At 35.9% G+C, this 16391-nt stretch overlaps 2 protein-coding genes across 5 annotated transcripts in view; one reads left to right on the forward strand and one right to left on the reverse strand.

Moving 5' to 3' along the window:
• The window catches only part of GSTCD (glutathione S-transferase C-terminal domain containing), a 106530-nt gene extending 91017 nt beyond the window's left edge, over window positions 1-15513 (reverse strand). Inside the window, exons 1-4 of one of the 2 annotated variants that reach the window (XM_072939333.1) lie at window positions 15285-15513; window positions 7379-7819; window positions 6305-6772; window positions 905-1156 (exon numbers count right to left, since the gene is read on the reverse strand). In XM_072939333.1, the coding sequence (XP_072795434.1) occupies window positions 905-1156; window positions 6305-6772; window positions 7379-7798 (1140 nt within the window). In that variant the 5' untranslated portion in view covers window positions 7799-7819; window positions 15285-15513. Of the gene's footprint in view, window positions 1-904; window positions 1157-6304; window positions 6773-7378; window positions 7820-10958; window positions 11112-15284 lie in introns of those variants that run through there. The other variant, XM_072939339.1, reaches the window with a different exon arrangement.
• Window positions 15514-15533: 20 nt separating this feature from the next.
• The window catches only part of INTS12 (integrator complex subunit 12), a 35037-nt gene continuing 34179 nt past the window's right edge, over window positions 15534-16391 (forward strand). For 2 of the 3 annotated variants that reach the window (XR_012059769.1, XM_015249442.3), the window contains exon 1: window positions 15534-15658. The gene's annotated coding sequence lies outside the window, so the exon portion shown is untranslated. The remainder of the gene's footprint in view (window positions 15659-16391) is intronic. The other variant, XR_012059770.1, reaches the window with a different exon arrangement.

The raw sequence follows: 16391 nt of genomic DNA on the forward strand, positions 1-16391 counted from the left end.
GTTTCATAGTTTCATCACTAGGCTAACAAAGCTTAGCTGAAGAGATAAAGGGCTGGTATCACTACTAAAATCTTCCTGTGCTTTTCCAAATCAGCAAACTTTATGTTAAGTATAGAATTTAAATACTTCCTAACTCAAGTATTTCCGATACAACTCAGATGACTAGCTCAAACTACTTCACAAATTCTCTATTCAAATAAATCTTCAAATAGTCTAAGTTAAAAACAAAACACCTTTGCAAATTTTTTGAATGATAGAGAAAAGAGAGCTTATTGGCAAAAACTTTTACAATTAGTACTATTAGAAACAAATTATGCTGCAAAGAGAGAAAAATCATGTGTTCTTATTATATAAAAAGTCACTAAAATCAAAGAATAAAGTTAAGACAATTCAAAGAATTCAAAAATCTTAAATTTAGACAAAATCTTGGAATGTAAACTGAGATAATCATCTTCGTATTTCTTTAATTCAAATCATCACCTCAAAATTAAAAAAACTGAGACCAAGTCCTTGCAACAGAAAAATATCAGGTTAAAACAATAAACTTGATCACACATAATATGATCTTGGTGTCTCAGATAAATAAAAGCTTTGAGAAAAATACTTAAAAAAAAATATATAGACTTATTTGATTCCAAAGACATACAATATTAAAAATCTTCAATTTACCACATTTCACTTAAATGAAAAGACTAGCAGAAATATTAATTGGTCAAGAGTGATATAAATAAAATTTATAACAGAAGTGTGAAAACAACACTGTAAAATGATTATGAATCAATAAAAAAATGTAAAAAAAAAAAAAAGAAGTGTGAACAGATGATTGCAAGTTGGGGTAGGATGCTCAGCAACATTACCACATGGAATCCTTCAAACAAGACTTTAATAAAACCAACTTAAGTACCATTAACTTGGTCATAGTGGGTCTTGGTCCTCCTATAAATAAAGGATCACTTTGCTCCTCTACACATGGGGCTTCATCTAAGTTTGGATGGTGTTCATTTGAGGTGGTCTGCAACTGTGGTAAATGGAGAAACTGGATCCCACACTGGGAAGCCACTGTTTTTACTCTTGGCACTTCCTGAATCCTCTGGTACCAGGCGGCCAGCAGTGGAAATTCTACCAGCTTTTCCGAAAGTTTCTTACAGATAATTACCTAGGCAGAAAAAGAATGAAAACACATTATTATATATTTTTGTGTGTTATAAGAGTTGATTGAGGTAACTTTACAATTCACACATTTTAAGTTTACAGTTCAAATGAGTTTTGGTAAATTTAGTTTTACAACTACAGCAATAATCCACTATTAGAACACTCAACATCACACCAAAAAGTTCCCTTGTGACCACTTACAATCAATCTCTGCTCCCTAATCAGTTACAAGAGACCTCTGCTCTGCTTTTCATGTGTCTAATTTTGCCTTTCCTGAAATTTCATATAAATGGAATCACAAAATGTGACTTTTTCCTCTTAGCAATGTGTTTTTTTTTGAGATTCATCCATATAGTTGCAATTATCAGTAGTTTGTTTCTTTTTATTAGGATGCAGCATTTAAAGGTTTTTATTTACACAAATTAGAAACATTTGAACCATCACCCCTGATGTAAATTAGTATCTGTTTTCTCTTGGTCAGATGCTTTCTCCCTAGCCCCATCACCAAACTTCAATTTCTTTCAAAATTAGAATGTTCTTGCTTCTTTGTGAGACACTGAATGCTGTTTCCATAGAAACAGTTATTTTACAAACTGATTATGACTTATGATTATGAAGAGATAAAGTAAAAAGGTCAAGTCGTAGAAAGTCTCTACAAATATATCTAGCAATAATCAGTGCCAAAACAGGAGCCAGAAAGAACAAAATTAAAGAAAAAACTCATACACATATATAATTTACTCTATTTTAAATGGGCTTTAAGTTTAAATAAGAATTGATTATAAGCATAGGTTTGATGTTTAACTCTCTTTGTATACTTACTACAAGCACTTAAAACACTGCCTTGCAGAAATTACTCTGAGTGAATGAACAAATGATCAAGGAACCATTTTTTGCTCTCAAAGAATGATCCATTAAATTAGCGTTTTTCAAACTGCTGTTTATGACCTATTGTGAGGTTTTAAAATCAATACAGTAGGTTTTTTAAAAAAATGAAATAAAATAGAAAATATCAGAGTACATAGCATGTAGTAAGGTGGGTTATTTTGTAAGTATTTCTAAGTATATATATTAACATATATAATACAAAGATATATATTTATATGTTCAGTCACCTTGTAAAATGCATTATTTACTGTGAAAGTAAAAAAATTTGAAAAATACTGTCTGAATGGTACTCTGGGAGCCAAAAAGTTTGTAATTCTCACCAAAATACTTAATTGCCTGGATAGATTATGTGCTAAAGAAATTGAGCTTTAAGCCATGGTAAATTAATCAAATAAGAAATGTACTCATTTTACAATGAGTACACTTACTCCCCTTGGTAGTGATTTATTCTCATTTGTTAGACACATACGGCATCCTTTTTTCCTTCTGAAAATAAGCTGTGATTAAGTAACAATAATTCATGTTTTTTTAAAAAAAATGAGGTGTTTTACTCTGCAGGACAGGTCATCCAGTTCAATCAACATGCCAGGCTGCTCTGCTAATATCCAGACAGCTCAGCAGGTAATGCACCACATTCATTACACCTAAGAAGATATATTTAAGGAGAAGGCTAATGAAAATGTGTGAAATGAAAATTAAATTTGTTCCTAAGAAATGATTTTTTAAAATGTTACCTGGCTGACAAGATCAAAACCATTATATATATCAGAGTTACTTAAGGACAAGAAAATAAGAGAATTTATTCTTAAAATAATGGTAAAAAATTATTGCTATCAAGACCATAAAATGAAATCCTAGTGGCTTTGTAGTTAATTTTAATAAGGGGCAGAAGAACGTGTATGAATAAAAAGAGAAGCAATATGTTAAACCTATTCAAAATATCTCCTCCTCTGCATTACTTATTAATAAAGCATTTTGTACTTCTTTTACATCATTTCCTTAGTCATGTACTTCAAAAATATGTCATAACTGACAAATGTTTAGGTGAGCACTGTAAGCAGTATAAAAATAGTAAACAACCTAAGTGGAAATATCATTCCAGTTTTGTGTTTTTCCTAACAGTCTAGAACTCTGGTGGGTCAAATCTGAAAATTCTTAAGGACCTAAGACATAGGATAGGATATGGAAAATATAAATTAACCACTAAATGGCATCCATGATTTTTGCAACATGCCAGCCAATAGAGAGATCCCCATTTTATTCTCAGTTTGATCCCAGTGGGAACACCGAAAGAGGTATTTAACGTATTTTTGCTCAAAAACCAATTTCTACAATGATTTTATCAATAAATGTTTTAAAAAAAACTCAGTTCAAAGCATTAGAAGTTAAAATGTAGAAAGTTAAATCATAAATGTTCAAGTTACAAAAATATTCCATGAAGTGGCAACTTCTGTCTTTCAGAAGTAGAATAATCTTTTAAATAGTTCTATCAGAGTGTACCTGCTTATTATAAGTAACTTAAAAATAATTATAAAACTTTCTAGTATCAGAGAACAGCAAGATTTTGCCTTCAAATGGCTATTCATTATTTCTCCCAGATGTTTGCTATTCTGTATGGTAGAATACTCTAGCAAATAAATTAAAGGGAGGGGGAATGATAAGAAGTGTGCATTTTAATTGATTCCTTTTTAATCCATTCCTAAAACTTTCCAGAGGAGAGGGCTTTGTGAGGCACCTTCCATGAAGAAGTGCTGGGCTATTAGGGGTTAACTTTGCAATCTAATATCCTGTGCAGAGGGGGAGGAGCTGGGAGCAGAGATTTAGAAATAACACCTCAGCCCCTCTCTCTGCAATTGTTTTTCATATTAGGCTTTATTCTGTTTAACAAAACTGGGTATTTTCCCTAACTCTTCTATTTTTGACCTCTGGTATTCCAAACCTTGAATTAGCAAAATTGACTGCTCTTTCATATTCTTGACCTTACTCCTGTGGCTAAATATCCTGGCCCTAGATTCAGCTCTGTGTTTCTGATCCAAACCTAGTAACTTGACCTTCATTCCTGGTCATGAACTTGATCTTGATTCCGATCATTCAGACTGCCACTCCATCACCTCAATGCGTGTTAATGCAAGATTAAAGGCTCAGCATCACAGCCACCATCTGAACTGAAACGGCTGCTTCATAACCCAGGATGACTTACAAGAGAAAAATAAATATAACAGAAATAACATCAAAGCTTTGGCAAAGAAAGATTAATTCCTGAAAGAAAATGTGATGATCCAGGAAAAATATAAACAAACAAAGGAAAATATTTAGAGAATTAGTTTACATATAAATGTTGAAACAGAAGAATTTAATCATAGAATATATGTAATAGAAAAGGCTGAGTGTACAAGTTTTCTGCTATTTTAACCAGAGATGAGAACAGAGTTCCTTAGTACTATTAGGTAGATTTACTCAGCAGAAGTCAGGTTAATGGTTCACCTCACCGAAGAGGGGGAAAAAAACATCCTCTCAGTTAGGAATACTTCCACATCAACTGATTCTAATCAGGTAAATAGTATTCAAATTAAGCTAAAATCAAATGCAAATGAGCTAAAGATGGATGTCTGGATAATAGCAGGCAAGAATTCTACCACTGAACCACCATTGCCCAGCATGTATGTATGGATACTGATCTAAAAATCACCTTTACGCAGGTGAATCCAAATTTTTATGTTTTGTTGCATTTGAAAGCAAGTACTCAAGTCTTCTCTGTCACCTTGTTTTATTTTCCTTGTAGCACTTACCATTATTTGAATATATGTAATTTATTTGTCTACTTTTTCATTTTTATCTTCCCCTACTAGAATATTAACTCCATATGGGCTGGGATCATACATGTCTTCTTCATCACTGTATTCCTAGTGCATACAACAGTGCCTGACATATGTAGTAGGCTTTCAATGAATTTCTCAAATGAATGAACTATGTTTATGCCACTTTGATTTAATTTTTATGAAATTAGGAACAAACAGTTATCTAAGAAGATCAGGAAGCCATTAAAACCAACCGCATTTCATAATATGCATAATATGACTGCTCTAATAACCAAAGTAAGTAATAAGCACATGGGGGTGGGGTGGGGTGTTAAGGGGGTGAGGACTATCAGAGATAAAGAGAATTTAGAAATCATTTGACTAGGGGGAAAATAGTCTATTTTCTCCCCTCCCAGCTCCATGGACAACATGAATACACATGACAATTATAATACTAATCAATGTCTAAATGATTCCTATATTTCTTTTTCCACATCCTTTAATTTTGAAGTTATTTTGGTTTCTAACATTGTTTTGTTTCCATTTTGAAGAGAAATATTCTTTAAGAAAATGCCAATTGATTAATACCACCTAACTTATCAGTGAGGAACTGGTCTCCAAATATATAGATTTTCATTAGAAATCTTTTCTCATCTGGCAGTAGAGATTCCTGAAGTGCTGGTGATGTATAATCAGAATGAAATCTGATATCTGATTCCTTAGGAAAGGAAAGGGTGAAATGCTTCAAAGCAGAAAAATCCAGCTCTGGAAAGCCAACTGGAAAGCTGCAGAGCTCTAGCTTCCCACGTTCACTCTGATAGTGTTGCTAGCTTTTTTTTTTTTTTTTACCTACAAAGACAGACAAAAGACAAAAAAACAAAAAACAAAAAACAAACACATATATATGTATATGTACCTGTTCTAGGAGAGAAAACTTTCCATTTATAATCTCCAACAACACTGAATACCACTGCCAGCTATATAATCTTATTGAGCACAGAGATGAGGGTAAAATATTTCTGATTTACTAGTATCTAAAATAATGAAATTAGTATTTTAAGTGACTACTTAATTATAAAATACAGTTGACAAGAGATTTTGGTATTTTAATACTGGAACCTCTAATATTAGCAGGTAATCACAAGAGCAATTTAAAATTAATAATCATAACAATTGCTAACATTTTAGCAACTCAAAACTAAAAGTCATAATAATTAGTAACAATACTGAAAGCAACCATGTGCCAAAATTTGTTCAGACTTTACAACAATTTGTCATTTGTTCTTCACATGGATCCTATTAGATGGGTACTATAATCATCTCTATTTTACAGATAAGAAAATGGAGAAGATATTAATCACTTGCCCAGGAGCATAATGATAGTAAGAAAAGGAATAGGGATTCAAACCTGGGCAGTCCTACAGACTGAAACTTCTAGTAGTGTACCCACTCCTGGTAAACCTTACCAAGAAGTGATGGATACAAGGCAAGAGCACAATATCTGCCAGAGTGAAGTACAGGCCTTCCGCAAACACATGCTCCAGGGGTGGAAGGTCAGAGGCTTTTGCTTTTCTGATGTGAGAAGGCTCCCTGTTGGCAGGAGCAGGGTCCTCGTGTACTGTGAGCTTCGCGAAGGCCACCTTCAGTTCCAGGCTCTCGGGGGAAGAGTCCATCTCCTCCGATGACCCCTGTCTGTGGTCCTTGCTCTGTGCTTTTTCCTTGGCCAGGGAAGGCCTGACTCCAGCAGCCTTCTGCTGCTTCAGCTTCTGCCGCCGGAGTTTGTCATCGTTATGCACTCTCACAGGCTCACTAAGCTTTCTTTCTAGCTCTAATATTTCTGCAGGGATAGTTGGGGGCTGGTCAGAAGATTCTTTGAGAAAACTCTCAACAGCTAAAGGGATGGTAAGTTCACAAAGCCTGGTCCACTGACTAACCTACAAAATAAAACAAGAAATGACAGGATTATTTACTTTCAGTATAGCTAGAAGAAAAATAACTTTCTGTTGGGAAATAAGACTGGTCTGGTGTATTTAAGTCTTGAGCTAAACCATTCCTGGGCGAGGCTTTTATGTTCTATCAAGAGACATATTACAGTGCTTCAGAAGTGATAACATTAAACAATGGAGGTTTAGCACTCCTGTATAATACATACTATCTTTCTGTATCCTCTTACTGAATAAATTCTTGCTTCCCAAAACCTTTAAAGTACATTCCCCACTAAAAAAGCTGGGTTTCCGAAACATTGCTACTTCTGCTCCTGATCATATGTAAAATTTCCTTTAAAAATCCTTAACATAATTAAAAGGTAAAAAAAGAAGTCATTCCCTAAAAATAATGTCTCTAAACCTCATAAATTAAATCTTAAATTCTTGTTTTTCAACACTGCACTGAAATATCGGTATACGCAGAGGGCTGCGTATTTCATTGGTTGCTGTAGTTTTTTTAAGTACATTAAATTTGAAGTTTCTAATGGAAAGTTAAAATAAATATTCAAGTGAACTTTATGGCTTTAAATAACAGAAAAGAGACATTATACTTACTTCAGCACAGGCTTTCAAGCAAGTCTTCTTAAAACCCAGAAGTTCCAAAATTTCCTTCTTTGAGGGGTCTGCTTCATATGATTTCTGGATTATATGTCTCAGTACAACAGCAAGTCCTGCTCTACAGAAACTATCTGGTCTTTCTACTACTGCAGGTAAACAGCAACTCTGGACTATTGGTGGAAGATCTTGCCTTGAAATAATTTGTATGTCAACATCCTCAGACAGTACATTTTTAAGCAGTAAAACATCAGTGCTTTCTCTGTTGGGGACTAAGCAAACTTTAAAGATTTTGCAGTCACAGTATGATAACAAAAATAAAGTTACAGATGTATGAAGAGGAAAGATGAACCCTTCTATGTGGTGAGAAAAATCCAAGTATAGATATTCTTCTGTAAGACTCTTCTTAATGCCTTTCATTTTCTTCTTTCATTGGGTTACCTGAAGCATAAATTGAAGAGGTTATAGGACTTAGAACATAATAATTGTGAAACTAAAATAAAAGATGAATTTTTCTAGAAATCATCAAGGATTTGTGATAGGTATGTTTCCAAAAGAATCTGTGCTCGGACTGAATAAATGGCTTCCAAAAGAAAGATTTCCACCCTGTGCAATTAACCAGTCTTAAGGCTGATTTTATACCCAGCCCCTTTAAAATGAGCATACCTCAAGTGCTTTGCAATAGAACCCTCCCAGTCTAGTACTTTGAGGTCTCACTATGGTCAGAAAAAAAGATGATTAGGATGGGACATAAGACATTACCAAGAATACCTAGAGGTGTCTGGGGATAACAGCTACAAGAAGCTTTGTTAATGCTGGTCCTTCCATATTACTTCTGTTTAATGACCCTAAAATATAATATTTGGGGGTGGAGGGTGGGAGATATATTCATTCCCTCATGAAAAATGGATTCTCCTACAGTGGAGTTTGACATGATGAACTATTGCATGCTGAATCACAACAGAAAAAATATCTGAAATTCTTCATAACTTAGATGTTGATGACTGAGATATTTCAAAGTTAGTATGTCCAAAATCAAGTTCCTTATTCTCCTGCTACCCACAAAACCTGCTCCTCATGTATCTTCCCCATTTCAGTTAATGGGGCACCATCCTTCAGGCCAAAACCTAGAGTCAGTCTTAATTACTCTTTTCTTTCCCATCCCCATAACCAATCCATTAAAAATTTATTTGACACTACATTCAACATATACCTAGAATCTGATCATTTCATTCCATCTTCATTGCTTCCACTGTCATCCAAGCCATCACTTTCTTCTGAATTATAGCAATTGCCTCCTAATCCTGCTTTCCATCCTCTAGTCTATTCTCAACATAGTAACCAATGATACTGTTAAAAATGGAATAAGATCATGTCATGCCTCTTTTCAAATCCTCTAATGTCTTCCCATCCTACTCAGAGAAAAGGCAAATCTCCTGCAAAGATCTCCTTGATCTAATCCTCTTTCTATATCTCTGAGTTCAACTGTCCTCTTAGCTCACAGCTCCAGCAGATGTGGCTTGTTGTTCCTCTAAAACACTAGGTACATACCCACCTCAAGGCCTTTGTACTTGATGTTTCTAGTGCCTTGAACACTTTCTCACCTCCTTCATGTATTTACTCAAATATTAACTTCTTGAGATATTCCCTGGCTACCATATTTAACTTGCAAACTCCCTGAAAAAAACCTTTCTATTCCCTTTAATGCTTGTCTTCACAGCATTTATCACTATTGTAACATACTATAGATTTATTTTGTCTTCCCAATAGAATGTTCTAGAGAGTACAAATTTTGCTTTGTTCACTGCTTCACCTAAAACAGGGCAAGATTTATCTATATATTCATACATATATATACACACACACACATATATATATCTATATATATCAAGAAGTATTCAATGAATGCATGGACAAATACACATTTTAAAGATGCAAACATACACAATCTTGTGGTCAAATTATTGATGGGTGTTTTCAAGTCATAGTCCTTAAGGTTTAGGTCAATTATGACTTTTTGTTTGATTTCTACATTTCGTGGGTCTAAAACTCCCCATGTTCTAATCCATAAATCACAATTCCAGAACTGACACTAGATGGCACCCTTTAAAAGCATTTACCATATAATGGTATATTAAAGGAAAAAATATTTAAAATTATTTTTAAAAATATTTTAAAAGACTTTAAAAAGTACACACGCAACTCTTTTAAGTATATTTGAAATATTGGTGTACCCTAAATTTTAGGAAACTTCAACTTACCAAATTTCCTTTATATTCTAAATTCCTTAGATTTTTTTTTTAAAACGTCAAAAGCAAAATAGTCAAGAACTCTTTAATTTTGGTCCTCAACTTTTTTGTTAAAGGGCTAATAACCCATTATAACAAAGGGATATAATTAGTAAAGTACTGCCTTAGAAAACCTCTTGATAATGAGTGTTTTATATTATATGTCTTTCCTTAAAACATAACAGATCTGCACTATGATTTGTTACTTCTTTAAAAGATTATCCAGAGGAAAATTATTCCATGTAATTAAAAGCCACAATTCTTTAACCCATGTAAACCGTTTTCTCCCTGAGCTAAGTTAATTATCTTTTGGATTTTTTTTTTCCCACCTAGAACTGATTGGAAAACAAAAGATTAAACAAAATATTAAAGAGTGTTTGCTAAAGTTCACAGGCAAAAGAAATCAACATTATGTAGAAAACTGGTAGTCTCTTTGGAGAGTTTGCCCCTATAATTCTATTGCTGATTAATTTACCAATCCTCTTAATTTCCTTTGCTAGCAGTGGGAAACTATAAAGAAACTCCACTTACTTCCCTAAGAAGTAGATTTGAAAGAAAACATAATCAAGTTCCTCATTTGTCTAGGAAATAGTACTCAGAGTCTAGTCCTGCTAACACTTAAAAAAAAACCTAAAAACTAAAAACAATGTCATACTGTCATACTATCTTACAGCCTTTGATTTCGTGTATGTGGAAACATTTTTTAAAATTAGAGTACATGTATATTTGCCATTTCCTGAAGCACGTAAGAATCTTGAGGATTAACTTTTACACATTCTACAAACTTTTTTTCACTGTGAGCATTTAATAAGTGCTAAATGTCAACAAACCAGAACAGCAATAACCTGCCCATCGAGATATCTAAAAATTAATGAGATGCCTGAGAGAAAATGCAAAGTGCTGTTGATTCTTATCATAATTCATTTATTTTTTAATATAGATGTTGGTGGGCTTCCCTCTCCACCCTGGAGATTAAAAATGTTACTTAATGATCTTGGAGTTAAAAAAAAATACTCTCCCTGGGCAATTTCTCCACATTAAGTACTAATGTAATTTCTGAAATAAATATTCAGTATTAGCAAACCTGTAAAAATCTGATATATGTTTTTGTCTTGTACTGTGTCTTTAGTTTTTTAAGAAAGTAGAACACAGTTTTTGCTTAAAGTTTGCAGATACCATAGGGAAAAGAAATCCTTCTTTTTTTTCTTTTTTCCTCCATTTCTAACTAGAGAATTCCTCATCTCATTACTTTTATGTCATGAGCTTTAAAAAGGTAGATACTGTAGAATCACCTTTTGGGTCTCCAATACAAGGCTTGGGGCATAGCTCCTGTTACTCCGTATTACATTCCTGCCAAGCACAGAAGCAGTGTCTGTCATTTTCTCTTTCTCAGCTTTGACAGGTGCCACACTGCAACTACTCCTGAGATGGAGTGAGAAAGCAGCAGACAAAACCACAAACTTGAGATGCTGAACAGAGCTGATGCAGTGTGCATCTCTTCCCCGGACAGGCCAGTTTGCTTGGGAATGTTGCAGAGGGAATAAAAGGTAAAAAGAAAATATTTGAGCCTTGGTATCATAACTTGGTATCATTACTTTAAAGATATTTACAAACAAATGAAGTAGTCACAGGTTTAATATTTTAGGAATTCAGACATTTTTGCATTCTCATTCTAATTAATATATCTTGGTGTTGATAAAATTTTCCCCTATGAAAGGGGCAGTGAATTTTATAGGTGTTTTCTTATCTGAAACCATTTTACTACTTTACTCTGTGCATATGTGTATGTGTGTGTGTATATATACACACATACATAGAGAGAGAGAGTAAGAAAAAAAAAACAATAAACATTGGGGGGGAAAAGCATACTTCTCCAGAAGCTGCAAAACAGCTTGAAACTTTTGTGCTCAAAATTCAAGTCTGGATCTATGGCAACTAAATATTATATAACAGGTAAGTTATATATTAATATAATAAAGACCAAAAATACATAACTGCAACAAAATATTGACCAGCTGATTAGTTTTTAAACAAGAAATTATTACTGTGCCTGGAATTTGATAAGAACTTAATAAATGTTAAATGAACAAAGAATACAATTCTAAATAATATTACCTACATTTTATTGTCCACCAACTATGTGCTCAGCACACAGAGCTTTTATACATTACTCAATCCTTAAAAGTACATTCTACTTTCATTACATGGATAAGAACTGTATATCAATCCAAAAGCATTAATGGATTCTATAAAGGGATTTTATTTGACAACATTAAGGAACAGGTATTTTTCTAATATAAATAGCACTACTTCATGAACTTCATAAATTGAACCATTTTTGAAGCAATTTTATTGCAGCAACAATTTCCCCAAAGTGAAAATCATCAGAAATATGTTATTCTAAGCAATTGTCCTTGATTAAAAAAACCCTCCATCCTAAAGGTAGAGTTACTTAATAATTCTCAGCACTGGATTATGTTTTTTGGTAGTTCCTTTCCAGTTTCCTTTATTGGATTCTCCTCAGACCTCTTAGTGACCTGTAGCTCAGTGCTTTGCCCTATTCTTAACTTATACTCACTCCTTTGACTACTGGCTTTCAAATTTTTGATCATGCCACACAATAAGAAATCAACTTTCTAATATGTTATTATACACTGAATGCAACTGAAACAAAAGAATCATGAAGAGATACCCTACCACAGGAGATACATATGATAGTTTACTCTGCTTTTTCTTTCTTCTCCTCCGTGTGTGTGTGTGTGTGTGTGTGTGTGTGTGTGTGTGTGTGTGTGTGTTTAATGCAGTTAGTACTCACTAAATTGATTCCATGACCCATGGGCCACAACTCACTCTATAACAGCACTGTCCAAGGTGATTTACAGTGCTATAGGTTTAAATAACATCTATGACTCCTATATTTATCTTAGCCACAACCTTTCCCCTGAACTTCAGACTCCTATATACTACTTGGCATCTTCACTTGGGCAGTTTTATAAACCTGTTCTTCTTTCTTCAAGTAGTCCCCTTTATGATAAAAAGGCAACACCGTTTACCCAGATGCTCAGGTCCATAATTCTGAAGCCTCACTCAACACCTTTCTTTTCTCTCTTACCCTATTTCTACCTTTGAAATATATGCTAAATCTAACTTCTTAGCACCTCTACCAATATCACCTTAGTCTAAGTCATCATTAGGTCTTACAAAGACCACCACAAAAGCCTATTAACTATTTTTCCCAACTCTCCACACAACAGTCCATTCTCCAACAATAGTCAGGGTGACCTTTTAAAGACATAAATCAGAGCATGTCCGCTGCTCACAACCATCCAATGACTCCCCAGCACACTTAGAATAAAATCCAAATTTCCTATCATGGTCTCTAGGGCCTGATGTGACCCAGCTGTCCTTTTTCTCTGACCTGAACTCTTACCACTCCTCCCTCTTGCTCCCTTCTCTCTGGCCAGTTCTCCCCACTGTTCTGGAAAGATGTCAGCAGTAATAATAGCTGCTTATATTGTACAAAACAAATCGTTTAAAGCAGTTAACAAGTATGAAAAAATTATAAACTCTTATTTTTCTTAAAGATTAAAATTGAAACTCACTTAAATTCCCTACTACATCAAATGTTCAACATTATGAAAATTAGAACTTAGCTTGTGTTTTATACATTAAAAATCACAGTACTTGGTTGTAAATCTCACTATTTTCTTTCAATAAGATAGATTTTTTAAAAAGTTTGTCTCTACAGCATTAGTTAGCAGCTATTACTTCAGATATTAAAGGTTAAAAAATGAAAGAAAAGAAACTGAGCTATTTCAGTGCTCGTTACACTAGGTAATGTGGGAATATATATCGTTAAGTCTTAGAGGACAAAATTCTATTATTAAAATTAGCTGTTTTCTTATTTGGGCAAGATGTGGGGGGAAAAAAAGTTTAAAAGTAAAAAAAGCTTACTATAACCTTAGCCATAAGGGAAGTGTGTCATCTTCTCTCTGGAGAATCAGGGAATCATCTGTTGCCAAAGAATCATAATGCTTGCAGCTAAGCCTGACCTTATAATTAATAAGGACCTACAGCACGAATGCTAACATGTTAAAAACACATCAGCAAGCCTGAAATAAAATTACTGAATCCCCATAGCAAACAATACTCCTGCTTATTATGATCTAAATGGTTTAAAACCTTGCTTTCCAAGTACTAATCAAAACAGAATTCAGTAGGCTACTTTGAAAACCTGAAGATAAAAACAACATATACTAAGGAGCTGTTTATACTATAGATGTTTTAGTTGACTGGCCTCAGAATTTGTTAAGCTTCAAGGTCTGCTAAATTGTGCTACTGGAAGGCCAATTGGATATTCAGTATTTATTATTTCAAGCCACAGGCAATACAAAAGCTACACAGTAAACACAGGCTAAAACAAAAACAAACCAGAACCCCCCCTACCCCGCCACCCCCCCCCCGCCAAAACACAAAAAAACAAGCTTGATGGGCCCACTACTGCAGAAGTTCAAGTCTGAGTTTTGTTTAGAGCAGGCAAACATGTTAACAGGAGTGTAAAACAAACAAACAAAGGAACTGATTAATTTTCAAATCTCACTGCTTTGGACACAGATTTATTTTTGAAGTTAGGCTTCTTAAAATGATGCTTTCAAGTATGACTCAAACATAATTTCAAACGACTATGCTTAAGGCAATCATCAGTAATGTATACTATCCACCAGGCAGTTTTTTAAAGTCACAGAGCTTAGTGTGTGATTTATTAAGTACTTATTAAATACGACAGCAAATCACTCAGTTATAGTTATAACAAAGAATTTATTTTCACAATATTTAACGGCCATGGTTAATGTTTAAAATTGTCACGCCACTAGTTCTTGCCAGCTTTGGTATTTTCTCCTTTAAACGCTGTTTCTCGATAAGCTTAGAAAAAAGTAGTACTCTGCCTACTTTATCAATAATTTAGGACAAGATATATTATTAAATGTTGGCATTTCCTTGACATTCAAGAACTTATGACAAGGAATGGGATGATGGCCATTAAGGGATCATGACATTTGAGAATAAAGGGGGAAAAAATGAAGCCACCTAATCCAAACCAGGTAGAGTCGCTTTGGGAAGTACATGTAGTTGTAAACGTTTTTGAAGTCAAAGCAACTTTCATGCAAGTTTAACTCAAACTTTCTATAGAAGTTTAAAACCAAAGTAAAACACTGCTTTGACAGTGTAACAGAAACAAATGGCCCCAAATGAAGTAAGTTCTTTGGAGCAACTGTTAGGAAGTATTCACATACAAGGTCTTTCTCCAATAAGGAAGGGCTAGAATGGAAAACAAAGTGGGGGTAAAAAGAAGTTAAAGCGCGACCCAAGAGGTCTTGAAACTACCCTAAGCAGCAAATGGCAAACGACCCCACAGACTCCTGCGACTGGAAGTTGTTCCATTTCCCCATCACTAGAGGAAGCCATGAGGACTGGCCTTGGGAAAACTGAGACGGGGCCCGGCCCTCTCCACCCTCCCCACCCTTCCCGCATCGTCGACCCTGTCGCGCCGGATGCAAAGAGGAGTCTCAGCGGGGTCGCGGAGACTGCGGAACCGGCGGCCCGAGCGCCCTCCTTACCTGGTCGCAGAGGCGCGGCCAGGCAGGGAGGGTGCGTGAGTGTGTCGGCGACACGGGCCGCCAGCGCATTCCCGCCCCGCCGGAGCCGGGATTCGCGAGGCTGCTTCAGGGAGTCTTCACCCGCTGACCATTCGCAGCCCACGAGACCGGAGAGAAACAGCAGGCAGCGCATCAGGGTAACAGCACAACTGTCCGTCATTCATAATCCGGCGGACCGGAAGGAGAGGAATTACGTCACTTCCTAGCGTCGCACAGCCAAAAGATTCCTCCGTCGACCCTGATGTGGGAACCTTTGTTTTCTCACTGTCGGAACCCGCCGGTGCAGGACCGGTTCGTCTGGCTACCGGGAACCGACGGAGCACCCGGGCGGAGCGGTGAGTTGAGACGAGCTCCTCGGCTCCCAGCCGCCTCCGGGAGCCTCGAGGCCTTCTCGAGGGGCAAAGTGGGAGAGTTAGTTCCGTGAGGTCTTAGTTTCCTCCTTCCCTGTAGGGGAACCTCGTAATTTGCAGGTGGTCGAGTGCCCAGGCTGAACACTCTCCCCTTTCACTGAGGATTGTGAGGGTGTTGCGTGTGGGGCACGCGGACTAGGGGCACGGCCCCAGGGACCAGGTCCTTGGAACCCTGTCTCGGACCTTCCTCGGAAGGTTTTGATGACATTTCTGTACACCTCCCTCGTTCTGCCTCACCTTCTCTCGGGCTCACAAGTCAAGGACCTTACCCCGTGCTAGGCCTTCGGGGTGTCCTGCCTTCAGTCTGAAGATTGGCATTCCTTTTCTGAGCCGCTGCGGCTGATTTTCATATTCTCTATTACTTGGTTGGTTTGGATTCAAGGTCTTTCCGCCTCTACGTTTCCAGACGTGTGCCTAAGTATCAGTGTAATCCAGGACCCAGAACTCAGTGGACGAATGAAAAGGGCAGCATCTTTGAAAGCCTGTTTATTAGAAGGAGTTGCAAGAGCTTGCAAAGACAAAAGAGGCAAAGCTTTCTAGAGCCGTTATGAGATGGCAACCCTAATACTGAACTCTGCGTGATGAGGTTCAATTTCCTTCATCTCATACAGATGCAAATTGTCAGTTTTGGACTTTTTAGAAGATTGGCATGTAGGGT

The sequence above is a fragment of the Vicugna pacos genome, chromosome 2, assembly GCF_048564905.1.
Source record: "Vicugna pacos chromosome 2, VicPac4, whole genome shotgun sequence".
NCBI classification, from domain to species: Eukaryota; Metazoa; Chordata; class Mammalia; order Artiodactyla; family Camelidae; genus Vicugna; species Vicugna pacos.